The following is an 18,294-nucleotide window of genomic DNA, read 5'->3' as shown; positions in this document are numbered from 1 at the left end:
GCCTGCAAAAGGACAGACGCTATGAGTCCGCTCACACCAAGAGCTAAAGCAGTCAAACCCAGAGAGATGGGAAGAGAGTGGTGGCTGCGGAGGACTGGCGAGAAAGGGAGATGGGGACTTGTCATTGTGCGGTAGGTACAGAGTTTGAGTTTGGGAAGATGAAAAAGTGCTGGAGCGCGCTGTGGTGACGGCTGTGCAACGTGAGCGTACTTCACGCTCCTGAACCGTACGCCTCAAAGGGATTAAAATGGCAAACTCTGTGTTAAGGATATTTGACAGGAATGAGAACATGGGAACAAATACTGGACAATTATAACATTAATTCTTCACAGCAGGTTCCATGGGTGTTTGCTATATTGTTTTCCATTCATTTTTATCCATGTGTGTTTGTTGTGTTGTTTTCCATTTGCTTTTACTTGTTTGAAATTTTTCACCAGAAATGTAACAAGCCAACAAAGACTACACTGGGAGCATCCTGGAAGCACAGGTCAGTAGAAAGTCAATTTCCATTACTAAACCATAATAAGGCCGAACAGTCACGGTCTTTAGCCAGGAACCTTCTCCCACAAACAGCATGCTAATTTACAAATAAAAAATAAACAGCAACATTAAAAATAATGATTTAAAGAACTAAAACCTCTCATAAATTAAAAACTACTATCAAGCCAAGAAAAAAAAACTAATAATCTGATAGAAAAATGAGCAAAATACATGAAAAGAGAATTTATCAAAAAGAAATGCAAATGGTCCTTAAACATATGGAAAGATGTGCAAATTTACTCATTTTAAAAGAAGTGTAAATTAAAACTACGCTGAGGTATCAGATTGGGAAAAAAATTCCAAAATTTGACAACTTACTCTACGGTAAGGATGTGCTTAAGCAGGAAAAGCACAATGACACAACCCTGGTGAAAGAGAACTTGGCAACAGCTAGCAAAATACATATGTATTTACCTTTGGATCCAGCAATCCCACTTCTAGGAATCTATCCCAAAGATAAGCTGGCAAAAATACAAAAAGACATATGTACAAAGCTATTCATTGCAGCACTACTGTAATACCAAAATTGGAAACAACCCAAATGTCGATCAGTAAGGAACTGGCTGAATAAAATATATATGCATCTATATAGCTGTAAAAAGGAGAGAAAGATGACTACATACTGATGTGGGATAATCTTCAGTATCTAAGAGATACGACTACGAATATATATATGTATATGCTCACACACATACTTGTTTGTAATTTTTAAATGAACAAGAGAAGAGTAAGATAATAAGAACCAGCTGTATATATAGGGAAAAACAAAAAAGATGAATAGTACCAGATTGGAAATGGGAATGTTGTTACATAATTTTGAATTTATCACTATGTAGATACTTTAATACAATTTGAGAAACATATTTAAATCAAAGGGAAAAAATTCCAACTGAAAATGAACTGAAACAAATATGCCTAACTGTTGGTGACATAACCATAAGGAAAACAGGATTACTTCATGTCATATTAAGATATAATACCTGACTGCAAACCCCAGTGGAATATATTTAAAGACAAAAACCATAAAGAAATTTTAAAACTGACACTGTTATCTTATTAATACTTGGAATGTTGGTACTGTTGAAAAATTATAGAAACATTACAGGGTAAAAATAAGTGATGATATTAACATCATTATGAAACAACACAATTCCGAAAGAAAAGAGACACGAGCATAAAATCAAAGAAGTAAAAGCCCTGCAATTTTAAATTAAAACTGTGAACATAAAATGAAGCCATCTGAATCTCTTCTCTTCAAAAGACATGTAGTTTCTAGCTATGTCTTCGGATAAGGCCTACAAGAAACGACAACCTGTATCAATGAGCACCCCAGCACCCAGAATGCAGTCTCTAAATATTATATCCATGGTCAAAAAAAAAAAAAAAATTACACAGTTTCCCCAAGAAACAGTAGAACGTAAGTTTGAGGCAGAAAATGTGCGAGAGGTACCTGGGAATCTTACTATACTAGAAAGCAAGGACTAGAATTATCAAAGATACATGACATCACACCAAAAGAATACGGGAACCAATCTAAAAGAACGCTCATTGCTCTAGAATAAGGCAGTCTGATCATCAAATGAAGGATGACAGCAATGGAATCAAACTCATCACATACGTGTGTGTACGTGTGTGTTTGTGCATACACATGCATGCAACTTTAAACCCATGAATTAATAACATTTAAAACAAAACACTGATCAACTTCTTAAATGGCAGAGTAAGTACCTTAGTGAACCCACTCTCCCAGAAAAATAGCAAAAACACTGGCTAAAAATGATGAAAATCAACTATTTCAAAGTTGTGAATTTAGCTGAAGGCACACAACAAACTGAAGAGTTAACTATTCAAGACAAGCTACCGGACCTGGTTAGAAGAGCAGGGTTGAGGCTCAAGTTGGGGCTATTCCCATTCTCTTCCCTCTTTGGCTCAAAATAGAAATTTTTGGAATTGAAAATATTATAACCATGAGAAAACTCCAAACTAAGCCCCTTAGCAGAATAAGAAGGATAGAGGGAAGAATGACTAAAATTACAGACAGAGCAAAAGAAAACACCCAATCTAAACAACAGAAAGAAAACATTGAAAAAAATGCAGAGTGTGGAACAGCAATAAAAGATCTAACACCAGGACCTGCAGAGTCCCAGAAAAAGAGAAAGAGAACAGGGCTGAAAAAGTATTTGAAGAAATAATGGCTGACAATTTTCCAATTTTGGCAAAAGACATAAGATTCAAGAAACTAAGAAAACCTGAAACAAGATAAACCCAAGGAAACACATGCAAAGATACACCAAAAGTCAAAATCTTGAAAGCAGCCAAGAGAAACAATACCTCTCTTAAGGTGAATGGAGGAGAGGGGATTCCAATGTGAACAGATTTCTCATCGGAAACCATGGAGGCCAGAACGCACGGTATTTTTCAAGAGATGAAAGAAAATAATTTTTTACCCAGAATTCCATTTCCAGCAAAAATATCCTTCAATAATGAACAGGGAAATCAAGGCACTGTCATAGGAAGGTAAAATATTTTATCACTAGCAGATCAACCCTTAAAAAAAAAAGGCTAAAAAAATTCTGTAAACAGAAATGGAATGACAGAAGAAGGAATCTTAGAAAATCAGGAAGGAATAAGGGACAATTTCAAGAGTAAGAATAATGGAAAGTATAATATATTTTCCCCCTCCTTCTGACTTTAAATTATGTTTGACCGTTTGAGGCAAAATTTTAACAGTGTCTGATGTGGTTCTCAAAGTCTATAGAGGAAATATTTAAGACAATTATAAAGGTAAAGAGATATAAAAGTAGGTAAAGTTTCCAAACTTGGCTCAAATAACAGAACGATGACACCGGGAAAGTATGTTCTGTATAGATAGTGTTATACCTAGGGCATCCACTAAACAGCCATACAAAGCACACAGATCAAATCAAAACTGAAAAACAGTGACAATACCAAATGGCAGAGGGGTGTGAAGCAACCAGATCTCTCATCCATTGCTGGTAAGAATGTACAGCCCCTCTGGAAAGTAGTTTGGCTGTTTCTTTATCAAACACAGGATCCAGCAATTGTGCTCCTAGGCATCTACCCCAGAAAAATGAAATCTTCATGTACACGACTGCTCACAGCAGCTTTACTTGTAATAGCTAAAAACCGGAAGCAACCACAATGTGCTACAGCAGATAAACAGTTAACCAAGCTGTAGTACACCCATGGAACAGTACTGGGCAATGAAAGGGAACTGATACACACACGAATTTGGATAGCTCTCAAGGGCATTATCTTGAGTGAAAAAAGCAAATCTCAAAAACTCACCTACTATGTATGTGATTCTATTAATGTAACATTCCTGAAATGACACAGAGATGGAGAATAGACAGTTGCCTGGGGTGAGAGAAGGTTGGGGGGAGGGGCGGGTAGATGACGGGGGTAGTAGAGAAAAGCTCTTTGTGGTAATGGACCAGTTCTGTATCTTGAGAAAAGTGAGGGTTAAGGGAAGCTACATGCGATAAAACGACAGAGAACTACATATACTTTATACATAGGTCAATTCCCTGGCTTTTATACTGTACTATATTACAGGAGATGTAACTGATGGTAGAAACTGGGTGAAGGGTACACAGGACCTGTCAGTACCATCTTTGCAACTTCTCATGAATCTATAATTATTTCAAAATAATTCAAAAGGAACTATCAAAATTAAAATTTTTAAAGACATCTGTTCATCAAAGTTACTTGTTTTTTCAGCAAACATTCTAAGTACCCCCTAGTGCCAGGTTCTCTGCCAGGGAAAGAACTGACATCTTTAAAGAGCTTCCCATTCGATGGTAGAAAGACCAGTCAGACAACACAGATACATAGGAGAATTCTGCACTATGAAAAATGAATTCTGCTCAGCAAAACCAATACCTGCATCAAGCTGCTGCTCCCCGTTCATTTCCACAGAGCATGGGCTGTCTCCTCCCCACACAAAGGACAGGCCTTATGCTTCTGCTACGATCTGAAGATTACTTGCAGGTCTCAAGCATCTGCTTAGTGGGCATCCAAGGGTCCAAATGAAAGTGCTGGAAAATCAAAAAGAACACATAAACAGCCTGAAGCCCAAGTGTGTTAACTCATTCATAAGACCTGGCACTCCAGTGAGTTGGGAGGGCACATGAGACAGACACACACTGGCAGAACAGAGGGGATTAGAGAAAAAATGGATACCTTTCCTAATTTTGGAGACTGTGTACGTAAATGTGAGTGTGAGAGTGTGTGTGTGTGTGTGTGTGTGTGTATGCAGAGACAGCACTATTAAGATCCTGATATCTAAAAATCATAACTAACATGTATATGAATCACTCTTTAACCTTAGATGTAATATTTAGCACCATGACTCCTACCCACAAAAACTCTTAATTCCTAATGAACTCCTGAAGGAAAAAGGGAGCTTTCAATACTCTTGTCTTATCCAATGAATAAGATTAAGGATATAGGGGCGCCTGGGTGGCACCGTGGTTAAGCGTCTGCCTTCGGCTCAGGGCGTGATCCCGGCGTTATGGGATCGAGCCCCACATCAGGCTCTTCTGCTATGAGCCTGCTTCTTCCTCTCCCACTCCCCCTGCTTGTGTTCCCTCTCTTGCTGGCTGTCTCTGTCTCTGTCGAATAAATAAACAAAATCTTTAAAAAAAAAAAAAAAGATTAAGGATATATTACTTTATCTAGTTTTTCACTCCATTTATCTAGAATATTATGTAGAACCCAAAAGTTTATAGCTACACTTATAAAGGGAACATCTCCAAAATAAGCTCTGAACCCATTTATTTTTTAAAAACAGCTTTATTATAATTCACATACCAAAACTTCCCATTTTAAAAAGTATATATTTTATAGTTTTGAGTAAATTTACAGAGTTGTGTAACCGCCACTACATGCAGTTTTAGAGTATTTCCATTACCCTGAAAAATACTTCATTCCCACCTGCAGTTCCTCCCCACCCTGCCCAGGCACAGAACAGGTACGTGACCTTCCCAGGGCTCCACAGCGAGGAGGTACGAGAACCAGGTTTCAAACCAAGCGAGATGTCTATATTCCCTGTCCTGAAGCGCTGTATTTTACTGCCTCTCAATGGGAAGCAACTGGGGGTTTCTTTAAGCATAGAAAGGAAATGATCAAATCTGTGTTTTAAAAAAGATCACTCTGGACCCAAATAGAGAAACCATAGGGAATGACAGCAAAGAAAATATGCAAGCATAAAACTTCTACATGGCAAAAGACACCATAAATACAATTCAAAGGTAAGACAGTATATCTTAAAAGTTCTCATCACAAGAAAACAGATTTATTTTTTGTAACTATGTATGGTAATAGATATTAACTAGACTGACTTTGATGACCATTTTGTAATGTATACAAACATTGAATCATTATGTTCTACCCCTGAAACTAACAGAATATTATTTGTCAATCATACTTCACTAAAAATAAATAAATAAATAAGACAATGGAGATGGGTGAAAATATTAGCAACATATAATGGGTTCATTTCCATATACAAGCTCCTGTAATTCAACAACAACGACAAAGAAAAATGGGCAAAATATGTAACCGATCCACATTAAAAAATCAGAGTTAAAGCTCATAAAAATGTGTTCAATCTCATTAGGAATGAGGAAAATAATTTTAATTATATACGACTTTTTGACCTTTCAGATTGGTAAGATTTTTAAAACTAAAAAGTCCAGTGTTGGCAAGGAAGACAGACGAACTTCAGAGTAGATTGGTACCACCTTTTTGGAGAAGAAGTTAATGAAAAATAATTTAACTTATAAAGATTTAAAAGACAAACTCTTTGAGCAGTAATGCTGGTATTAAGAATCTTTCATACAAAACACATGTGTGGGAGGCTTCATAACCAGGGATGCTTGCTGCAGTATTATCTTTAATAGTGAGAAATCAGAGACCAACCTATATGTCTACCAAATGGGAATGGGATGGCCACATACATTATGATACACCTATACTAGGAAACACTCTACAATCATCAGAAGAATTTAGGTAGATTCATAAAAGCACATGGGAATGTTGTCTATACCGCTGAGTGGAAAAAGCAAATGAAGGACATTATTTATATTAACTTTTAAAAATCCCATGTCCACTGTTTGACTACATTTGTGACTTTTTAAAAAAGATTTTATTTATTTGAGAGAGAGTGCAGGGGGAGGGGCAGAGGGAGAGACAGAGGGACAAACAGACTCCCAGCTGAGTGCAGAGCCTGACGTGGGGCTTGGTCCCAGGACCCCGAGATCAAGACCTGAGCCGAAGTCAGACGCCCAACTGACTGAGCCACCCAGGCGCTCCTACATTTGTGACTTTTAACAAATGACTTAACTCATTTGTGCCAATGGCATCACATTTGTAAAAGAGAGATAACCGTACTGTACCTACTTCAGAGGACTGCTATGAAGATAAGTAAGACAATCCGTGAACAGCACTCGGCACAGAGCTGGCTGCGTGATAAATGCTGAGTTAATGTCTACTCTATTCAATGTTGACTGATTCACGTTCCTCCAGCACTGAGTGCATCATCTCTACAGAGAACATCCTGCCACTCCATCATGGGTTTGCTGTAGCAAAGCCAAGGCTACATAAACATCTGCTGGTTCACTAGGCTTTGAACATGTCATCCACTGCTTATGTTCATAAACCCTTGGAATATGCCACTGTATTTTGTGCAGACAGCCACCTAGTGCAAACTGAGAATACACACACACACACACACACACACACATATATATCATATATATAAAATAAGTGAAGCTTCAAAGCCAAGGACAAGAGAGAGTTGGGAAAACCACAAGTCTTATGAAGCTGAAAGTTAAGGCTGTGATTTTTTTTTTAAAGATTTTATTTACTTATTTGTCAGAGAGAGAGAGAGAGAGAGCGCGTGCACAGGTAGGGGGAGAAGCAGGCAGTGGGAGAAGCAGACTCCCTGCTGAGCAAGGAGCCCAAAGCGGGATTTGATCCCAGGACTCTGGGATCATGACCTGAGCAGAAGGCAGATGCTTAACTGACTGCGCCACTCAGATGCTCCTATTTTTTCAATCTTACAGCATCACTAAGATTTTAACCAATGAGCAATCAGTTCATCATCTTAACAGGATTATGAGAAATGAACTAATGAAGACTTCTGCTGTGGAACATCTGTTAGATCTCTTTATTGCTAGCATGCTCTCTTTCTAGGCAATGAGGGGGAAAAAACCAGTAAAATATCCAGGAGCTTAGAATATGGAAATTCATTTTTCATTTATTTCCTTTTATTTCATTTATTTCCTATTCATATTAAATTGTTTTACTTTCATTTTATCATTGATTTTGGTATTATAATTCCTTTAGTGGTGACCAGGACACATTAGAGTTATTCATTTAAATAAGTTCTCATGAACTAACTGATCTGAACCTTGCTCATCTTATTTAGAATATTTCAGTGAAATAAACAGTGCCTAGATGCTTACAAAGGGCTCTAAGAAGACATACTGAAGCCCGCATGAGCCATACTAAAAGCTAAGTGTACAAATAAGCTTTGAGTTCAAACACACCCACACACACACACACACACACAACAAAAATGAAAATGAAACCCAGACAGAATAAAATGAAACTGAATTCACTGTTTCATTTTTGGAGATGCATCAGTGTAAGACCATGGAATACTTTCCTTTTAACAGCTCTTTTAAAAGACCTGAAAGCCATATGAACAACAACCTGCCTTCATCTTGTTTTGGCTTACACATGCAGTCCACACCCTAAGCCTCTACTAGCCCGCTTCATGTTAATGCACTTTGTTTTGAAGGCTAAGACTAAACACTGAGTAAGAGCATTTATTATGTGATAAAGTTACAATAATGCAAGAGAGATTTCTGTTGGAGAGATCCTCAGCCAAAATCATTTAACAGATCCAACATAAATAACTTTTAAAGCACTTAGGAAGAAGGAAAGAAACTCAGTTGTGGATCTAGAGGTATGTATCCAGTCCGCATAGTAGTTGCAAGAAAATATTTTAATTCAGTAAGTATTTACCAGGTAGTTTAAAGGAAAGTTCCCACTGAAATGTTTAAATTTTCACTCCTATCCCTCACCTTAACAGATGGAAGTCCAGTAATAATTTGAAGTATGCTGTTAAATATGATAAATGCAAGCAATTCAGCAAATTCGATGCTCCATTTTGGGCATATTTGTAAAGTAAATGCCCTTGACAGCAAATGCCTGTGGCACAGTCACTGTATTTTTTCATTCCCCAACAGATGCAGATTCCTACTGGCTTTTCACTCTCTACAACAGTCAATCATTACTCCCTGACCTTGTACACATCCCATCTGATAGGCTATCTAAATTAAATGTTTTGCTTCCATCTGTCAAATGTCAATGTAATTTGATTATTAGGGATAGACATCTTCCATTGTTTCATTAAGTTGTTTATTGCTGTTGTTTTTAACCCACTGCTCCATGTCTAACTAGGGAAATTTAAAAAATAAATTAAGTCTAATAAAGTCAATCTTAGCCACTCACAACATCTAAATTAAATCTGACCCTAACTCAACTTTTCCATGATTATGTAAACCCAACACAAGGCACATATATCTCAGTTGAACAAATCAGTACTAATGAATTTATAAAACCAATAAAACTTTTAAACAAAATCCAGAACTTAAGAATACCCTAAAATTTTTTAAAGGTGTTCAACATCACCAACTGTCAGGAAAATGCAAATCAAAACCGCGATGAGATATCGCCTCACACCTGTGAGAATGCTATTATCAGAAAGACAAGATAGCAAACGTTGGCAAGGACATGGGAAAAGGGAAGCCCACGTGCACTGTTGGTGGGTATGGGAATTGGTTGCAGCCACTGTGGAAAACAGTTAGGGGGTTCCTTGGAAAATTAAAAATACAAAAAAACATATGATCCAGCAATATCCCTTCTGGGTATTTATTCAAAGGAAGCAAAAACATGAACTCAAAAAGCTATCTACACTCCCCTATTCACTGCAGCATTATGTACAAGAGCTAAGACATGGAAGCAACTTAAGTGTTCACTGATGGATGAACGGATAAAAAAATATGGTATACACACACATATACACAATGGAATATTCTTCAGAGTATAAAAATATTTAGAAATCTTCAGCAATAAAAAAGAAGAAAATCCTGCCATTTGCAACAACACGGATGGACCTTGAGAGCAGTACACTAAGTGAAATAAGTTAAACAGAGAAAAACAAATGCTGTATGATCTCACACATGGAATAATTTAAAAAAAAAAAAACACCCCAAACTCATAGATACAGAGAACAGATTGGTGCTTGCCAGGGGCGAGGGGTGGGCAAGACGGGTGAGGGTGGTCAAAAGGTACCAATTTCAGTTATAAAATAAATGCGTCCTGAAGATGTAAAGTGCAGCATGATGACTATAGTTAACAACACTGTATCACATATTTGAAAGTTGCTAAGAGAGTAAATCTTCAAGGTTCTCATCATAAGAAAAAAAGTTTTTGTAACTATATGTGGGATGAATGTTACCAAAACTTACTGTGGTCATTATTTTGCAATATATTTATATATTAAATCATTATGTTGTACACCTTGGATTAATACAATGTTCCATTTATATCTCAATTTAAGAAGCTAAATGAGGCAGGATTTTAAAAGGGTTGTTTTGAACTAACAAGAGAAATTTTTAAGTAAAATATGGCATAAGCATACAATGTAATACTACACAGCCATTAAAAACTGTGTTAGAGAAATGTTTTTCTTTCTAATCAAAATCCCAAGAAGGTATTTTATTTTAAAATGCTAATTTAAGGGGTGCCTGGGTGGCTCAGTCAGTTAAGCATCCAACTTTTGGTTTCGGCTCAGGTCATGATCTCAGGGTTATGGGATCCAGCCCTGTGCCAGGCTCCACACTCAGTGGGGAGTCTGCTTGAGATTCCCTCTCTCTCTCTCCCCCTCTGCCCCTCCCCACTAGCTGGCTCTCTCTCTCCAAAAGAAATAAATAAATCTTAAAAAATATATGAAATAAAATAAAAAGCTAATTTAAAAATGCACCTAAAAGAGAAAATGTACAACCCAGCCACATTTTTGTAAAAGATGATAATGAGGCTAGTTTCTTCTACCAAAATATTAAGATAGTATGGTACTAGTGCAAGAAAAGACAAATACGTCAATAAAGTAGAATGAGGCTGAGAAACAGATGCATTCATATGAGGATACAGTAGGTGATAAAATGGCATCCAATATCAATTGTGAAAGGACAAACACACAAAGAGTGTTAAAGAACTGGCTATCCATTCTAAGAGGAAAAACACTGGATCTTTACTTCAATGCTGCCACATAAATAAATTCCAGGTGAATTAAAAGAGCAAACCATGAAAAACAAGACTCTAAACAAATTAAAATAAAACATAAGGGAACATAGTTTTATTTTATTTTTTTAAAGATTTTATTTATTTATTTGACAGAGAGAGACAGCCAGCGAGAGAGGGAACACAAGCAGGGGGAGTGGGAGAGGAAGAAGCAGGCTCATAGCGGAGGAGCCTGATGTGGGGCTCGATCCCAGAACGCTAGGATCACGCCCTGAGCCGAAGGCAGACACTTGACGACTGCGTCACCGAGGCGCCCCAGGAATATGGTTTTAAACCCTGGGACAGCATAGACATCTCTAAGTAAGGAGGCCATAAAATGGAACATTTAAAAACATTTAAAACCTCTGATTAGCAGAAAGACACCATAAACAACTTTAAAAACCAAGCCACAGACTAGAAGAAAATAAAGGATTAATAGTCATAATCACAGAAAGCACCAACAAATCACAGAAATAAATCACAGAAAGCATCAATAAAGAAAAAAGGCCAAACCTAATGGAGAAAAAAGTCAGGTATGAACAGGAATTTTAGAGAAGAAATGCAAATAATAAGCATATGAAAATATGTTCAATGTCAAGGGCTAAAATGAGTTATTTCTCACTCAGACTGGCAAAAATAAAAGATTAGGAACATCCAATACAGGTGAAAATATAGAGAGAAATGGATGCTGTCATTACTAGTTGAAGAGCACAAATGGCTACAACCCTTTTAGAGAGAAATTTTGTTCCACCAAAAATTTTAACTTGCATTCTCTACAACCACACAATTCCACTTCCAATCTGTACTTCAGAAAAATACCCAAAGAAAATAAAGAAATACGCAGCATAACATTTTCAAGGAAAGAGATGAAACTATTGTCTCTTCCGGGGCATACATGGAGAAACACCCCCATGTGTATAATGCAAGGGCCTCAATGTGTGCTTGAACACTGTCCACACTAAGGGAGAAATGAAGATCTAACATCCGTCTGTAGATCGGGGCACCTCCTATCATGAGGGTTAAAAAGAATGGGATGGCTTCATAGGGACAGAGCTTGGGCTGGGGGTGGATAGCTACACAGGGACAGAGCTTATGCTGGGGGTGCTCCACAGTTGGGGACAGACAGTGGTTCACACACACACAGGCATGACCTCATTTCCTTGCCGTTCACTTTACTGTGCCCTGCGGATACTGCAGCTTTTACACATTGAAGGTCTGTGGCAGCCCTATGTCGAGCAAGTCTATCGGCGCCACTTTTTCCAAGAACTTACACTCACTTCGTGTCTCTGTGTCACATTTTGGTAATTCTGGCAATATTTCCAACTTTGTGTTATTATATTTGTTATGGTGACCTATGATTAGTGATTATGACTTGCTGAAAGCTCAGATGATGGTTAGCATTTTTTAGCAATATTTTAAAAGTAAGGTATGTACACTGCTTTTTGGAGATATAATGCTATTGCATACTTACCAGGCTATAATATACTGTAAACATAACTTTTATATATAGTAGGAAGCCAAAAAAATCCTGTAACTCACTTTATTGTGATACTTACTTTATTGGGGTGGTCTGGAAGCGAATGCACAGTCTCCAAGGTATGCCAGTATCTGTATATGTACATATACTCAAACACACACAAAACTATGTATTTCTACAGATACACATACACACATGCAGAAGCCTTTAAAATGCTCTGGAAAAATATATCCAAGTCACTATCAGTGGTTATGAGACAGACTCAGGTACAGAGCAAAAGGGAATTTTTGCTCTATCTGCACTGGATAAATTTTTTAGGATGACAATGTATTCACATGTGTATTTCTATAACAAATTTTTATTTTAAGAAAAAGAAACTGTATTTATTAAAATGGAAATTTATTCATTTTTTTCAACAAATATTTACCAGAAACCTACTATGTGTTGGGCCCTGTACAAATATGAGAGAGAGGTCAGTGAAGAAGGACAAAGACCTGAAGAAGACATGGAAGGAAAGAGCATGCCAAGCAGAGGGAAAAGCCAGCACAGAGGCCTGCAGTAAGAGCACATGAGCTGTATTCCAAGAACGGCAAGAAGCCGGGGGAGTAGAGGCCACAGAAGCGAGGGAGCAAGCAAGAGAGGGCAGCAGGAGATAAGGCACATTGCTGGCCACTCCCAGACCGCTCTGGGAGCATCTCATGCCTGCAGCCCTAGAGGAACTATGGTATTTACCAGGGACCTTACTCCTCTGGGGGGTGATAACACATAAAGGCAACACTGGTGGCGAATGTAAAATGCTGCCATCACTTTGAAAAACTGTCTGGTAGTTCCTCAAGATGTCAAACATCAAGTTACCATATGACCCAGCAATTCCACTCCTTGGTGTATTTCCAAGATAACTGAAAACATGTCCACAAAAAACACATAAAGGAAAGGTCACGGCGTGACTCATAACAGACAAAAGGTATGAAACAACCCAAATGTCCATCAACTGATGGATGGATAAATAAAATGTGGTACATCTAATATAATGGAATATTATTCAGCCATAAAAAGGAATGAAGTATGATACATGCTATAATTTAGATAACTTTGAAAATATACCAAGTGAAAGAAGTCAAACATAAAAGGCCACATATTGGGAGGTGGGTCGGGGGAAGGGGCAACTGGGTGATGGGCAGTAAGGAGGACACTTGTATAATGAGCACTGGGTGTTATATGCAACTGATGAAATCACTAATCAGTAACAAATAATACAGTAAATGTTAACTAAATTGAGTATAAATAAAAATTGTTTAAAAAGGAAAAAAAGGCCAAATATTAAATGCTTCCATTTGTACAGAATGACCAGAACAGGCATGTCCATGGAGACAGAAGGCGGATTAGTGAGGTTGCCAAGGGCTAGAGGGACAGAGTAATGGGAAGGGACTACTACTGTATACAGAGTTTCTTTTGGGGGTACTGAAACATTCTAAAATTAGATTGTCATGACAGCCCTACAACTCTCAATAAAAACCACTCAACTGTATTGTACACCTGAAACTAGTATAAGTTAATTCTATATCAACTATATTTCATCCATTAAAAAAAAACACTGCACTACTGTACACTTTAAATGAGTGAATTTTATGGTATATGAAATATATCTCAATCAAGCTATAAAAAAATAAAGTCATCTGTATTAAGAACACAACTGTGCTTTTAAAATAACATTATTTCTTGGGGCGCCTGGGAGGCGCAGTTGGTTAAGCGTCTGAACTCTTGGTTTTGGCTCAGGTCGTGATCTCAGGGTGGTGGGATGGAGCCCCACCTAGCGCTCCACTCTTATCGCAGAGTCTGCTTGTCCCTCTTCCTCCCCTTCTGCCCCCCCCCTGCTCTAAGTTAAATAAATAAAATCTTTAAAATAACATTATTTCCATCTTTAAGTACAGAAGCCAAGAACAAAAAAGAGACTAGAAATCTGGGTACCATTAGGATATGCAATGGAACAAGGAGAATTTAGCTGTCATTGGTTAGTATTAGTTAAGGGAATGCTACACTTCAACCAATAAATTCCAAATTACAGTTGCTTAATCCAATAGGTATTTCTCACTCAGAGAAAGTCCAAACAGGTGATCCTGCTAAGTAGGCACCTCTCCTGCGCACGGTAATTCACCAGGCCAAGCACCTTCCACCTCCTAGCTCTGCACTTTCAACACAGGCTCCCCAGATCATCTCGTCCAGGGGGATCACTCACGGAGGTTTCCTTGATCCAGGCCTTCCACCCACATTCTATTGTTTCCCATCTGACTACAAGGGAAGCTGGGAACTATAATGCAGCACTTCCCACCATTAAATATGAGTATTTAGAATTAGTACTACCACTTTTTTAGAACTTACATTAATAGATACTATCAGAGGTTTTGTTTAAAGAAGGCTCTATGAGTCAAAAGTAGTGATACTAAAGAACGGCCGTGGAACTGCAATTAGTCAACAAATATTTACTGAGCATATACTACCTGCCACATACTGTTCTACGTAAACAAACAGAGGGAAGGAAAACCTGCCCTCATGGATCTTACAATCTAGTGTGGGAAGACAAATAATAAAGTATAAAGTATGCTGAATGAAAATAAAAGTCAGGGGGGAAATGAGGTAAGGAAGGAAGGAAGACACGGAGTTACTACTTTCAAAAGAGTAACCAAGGCCTCAGTGATGAGGTGACATTAGCCAATAACCTAAGGGAAATAAGGAAGTGGGTACCTGAGGAAGAACATTCCAGACGGAAAGTGCAAAGATCCCAAAGTGGGAGCCTGTGTGGCACTTCCGAGGGCACTGCTATTGGAGCAGAATGATCAAGGCAAAGACGCTAGGAGGGGAGCTCACAAAGGTACCAGGCACCAGATTATATACAACCGTGTAGGCTGCGGTGAAGATTTTGGTTTTGAGGAAGTCACTGGAGGATTCTGAGCAGAGGAGGGATGTAATCTGACCTATCTTTCAAAAGGATCCCTGGCAACTATGTTGAGAACAGACTGTTAAGTGAGCAAGAGCAGAAGCAGAAAGACCAATAAATTAGATTCTGGAACAATCCCGGCAAGCGTGCTAGCTGCCAGGTCCAGTGGTGAAAAGGGTTTTAGAAGGGTAGAAGGGAAACTGGATGCGGGGTGTGAGAGAAAGAGCAGGGTCTGAGCTGACTCCAATTTTTTGGCCTAAGCAATAGAAAGGATGAAATTGCCACTTGGGGGTAAAGTCTGAAGGAGGAGTGGTCTGAGGAAGAAAAAGCACGGGTTTCATTAGAAAATTGACCAATATGATTAATTTCTTCATTATTAAAGGTTTGCTCTCTGAATTTTAGGGAAAACTTTTTACCATCAACAAAAGCATAATTACTACACTCTTTATATGAATAGCATTCCCAATTTATAAGCTATTTCCATATGCTATACTTCATTCAAGCCTAATAACTCTTCAAAGGGCGCCTGGGTGGCTCAGTGGGTCATGATCCCAGGGTTCTGGGATGAGCCCAGTGTCAGGCTCCCTGCTGCTCAGCGGGGAGCCTGCTTCTCCCTCTCCCTCAGCTCCCCGCCCCCCCACTCATGCTTTCTCTCTCTGACTCTCTCTCAAATAAATAAATAAAATCTTTTTAAAAATATCTTTGAAATAGCTAGAATGGCTTCCATCCTGATTTTGCACCTTGGGAACCTTCTCGTCAGCTTCAGTCCTGCTCTCACACTTCATCTTTTTTTCTAGGTTTACTGATCATCCATGAAGGCATTTTGTCACACCAATTCAGTAAATTATGCTGTTTTATTGTTTTAAATCCTAATTTCAAAACCCATAAACTTCCCATTAAAACATCAAGGTCAATTTTTCTAACTCTTCACTACACGTCTTTCAAAAATGTCAAGCATAAATCATTTTTAAAAACTGATTCATACTACAAAGAAGTTGGAAATCTCACACCAACCAACTTATAAATCCTTGACTCACAGTTCTAAGTATGACCATTCGCAGCCCTGTTTCCTTGGCAATTGCTAGTCAGTACCAGAGTACAGAGCACCATCTCTACATCAGATACCAGATCACTAAGTCATAGTTTTGACATTTTCTTTCATTGTACCAAGATATGACAGAAGCATTTGAAAATCAACTCTTTATGTTATAAGCTGTTATAAGCTGATCTTTTAGAGTCCAAATATTATCACATTTTTCGTGGATTATGGGCTACATTTATAGGAGCCAATTACACGAGCACATGTTGAAACAGTCAATATGTCTTGTTCTGATTAAATAAGGAGGTATTTGATTTACCAATATAAACACTGCCAAAAATGTACCCATTTCAATATTATAAAATGATTACATGAATAGACTATGTTCAGTCATGAAAAGCCTTGAAACTTCTGTAATCTCCTAGTAGCTATTTCTCAGCCTCTTCACATATAAATGACAATTCAGAAACTTCATTCCTACTCAACAGATGCTTGTTAGCCATTTATCTAAAATATAGAAGTAATATTTGAGTACCTACTCTGTATGTGCCTAGCACTGTTCGTGTGTTATATAGTAAATAAAATGCTGCCCGACAGTGTATGGTAAGCATAACGTTAAGTGTGAACTATCTTCAAATTATATCTTATTCAAACCTAACCATTCTTTTTACCCCATATATGATTTCCCCATTTTACAGAAGAGGACACTGAGGTTCAGAGAAGCTAAATAACCTGTCAGTTCATTTAGTAAGCAAACAGCAGGGGAAGCATTTGAACCCCAGTCTGATTCCAGAGTCTGAACTCCCCTAGACTTCCAGGCTTTTCTCAGAGCTCAGGCTGTGAGGACGACTGTGAGGTATGTCTCCTGTACCACAAAGTGATGGCTCTAGATGATTTATACTCTAGTTCTTTATTCTTTATTATTTATTCAACTCCTGTACCACAAAGTGATGGCTCTAGATGATTTATACTCTAGTTCTTTATTATTTATTCAACTTCAAGGTTCTATATTATTCTAGTAAAATGGTGAGTAACCAGGAGTCTAAATGGCACCTACGTGTTACCATTTATGAACTTCTTCTAAAATGTTATTTTGGTAGGTCCTTAAACTAGATTAGTTCATATGAAAGAATAAAAGCCTAACTAAAACAGGGGTGCCAGGTGGCTCAGTCGGTTAAGTGTCTGCCCAAATTTGGCTCAGGTCATGATCCCAGGGTCCTGGGATAGAGCCCCATATTGGGCTTCCTGCTCAGTGGGGAGTGTGCTTGAGATTCTCTTTCTCTCTCCCCCTCTGTCCCGCCCCCACAAGCTCAATCGCTCAAATCTTTAAAAAAAAAAAATCTCTGAATTACTGAATACTTGTAAAAAGAAATAGAAGGTCCTTTTTTTTTTTTAAGATTTTATTTATTTATTTGCCCCAGACAGAGAGAGCACAAGCAGGGGGAGGAGCAGGCAGAGGGAGAGCGAGAAGCAGGCTCCCCTGCTGAGCAGGGAGCCCAACACGGGGCTCGATCCCAGGACCCCAGGATCATGACCTGAGCCGAAAGCAGACGCTTAACCAACCAAGTCACCCAGGCACCCCAAAGATCTTTATTCTTTAAAAGAAAGGATAAACTACTCTCTCAGTATTTCCAGAGAAAAGAATTTAAAAGAATTTATTTAATTTATAACACTTTACTGTTTTAAGTGTTAAGATTAAAGTTTGTTCTTCAATAGGTTAAAATTCCAGTTTACCTTTGTATACACCTAGAAACCACTTTATTCACATCACTGCACAAAATTAAGCCCAGTCCACATTCAACTCTCCAATTCAGAAGAGTCACTCCTAGTGGCCTGGTCAGTCCTTCACTCTCTTCCCCTTGCCCTGAATCCCAGATGTGCTCAGCATGTCAAAACCCTGTTCCACATAAGTGACCCACTCAACCAGTC

General features: G+C 38.2%; 1 protein-coding gene across 11 annotated transcripts in view; it reads right to left on the bottom strand.

Moving 5' to 3' along the window:
• SFMBT1 (Scm like with four mbt domains 1) overlaps window positions 1-18,294 on the bottom strand; it is a 121,987-nt gene that overhangs the window by 53,286 nt on the left and 50,407 nt on the right. For all 11 annotated transcript variants that reach the window (XM_045807343.2, XM_087866973.1, XM_045807340.2 and 8 more), the window contains one exon: window positions 4,444-4,598. In XM_045807343.2, the coding sequence (XP_045663299.1) occupies window positions 4,444-4,471 (28 nt within the window). In that variant the 5' untranslated portion in view covers window positions 4,472-4,598. The remainder of the gene's footprint in view (window positions 1-4,443; window positions 4,599-18,294) is intronic.

The sequence above is a fragment of the Ursus americanus genome, chromosome 14 (assembly GCF_024610735.1).
Source record: "Ursus americanus isolate L20-20 chromosome 14, mUrsAme1.1.p, whole genome shotgun sequence".
In the NCBI taxonomy this organism is placed as follows: Eukaryota; Metazoa; Chordata; class Mammalia; order Carnivora; family Ursidae; genus Ursus; species Ursus americanus.
Note: the sequence above shows the minus strand (reverse complement) of the source record. Positions and strands in the feature narration are given on the sequence as shown.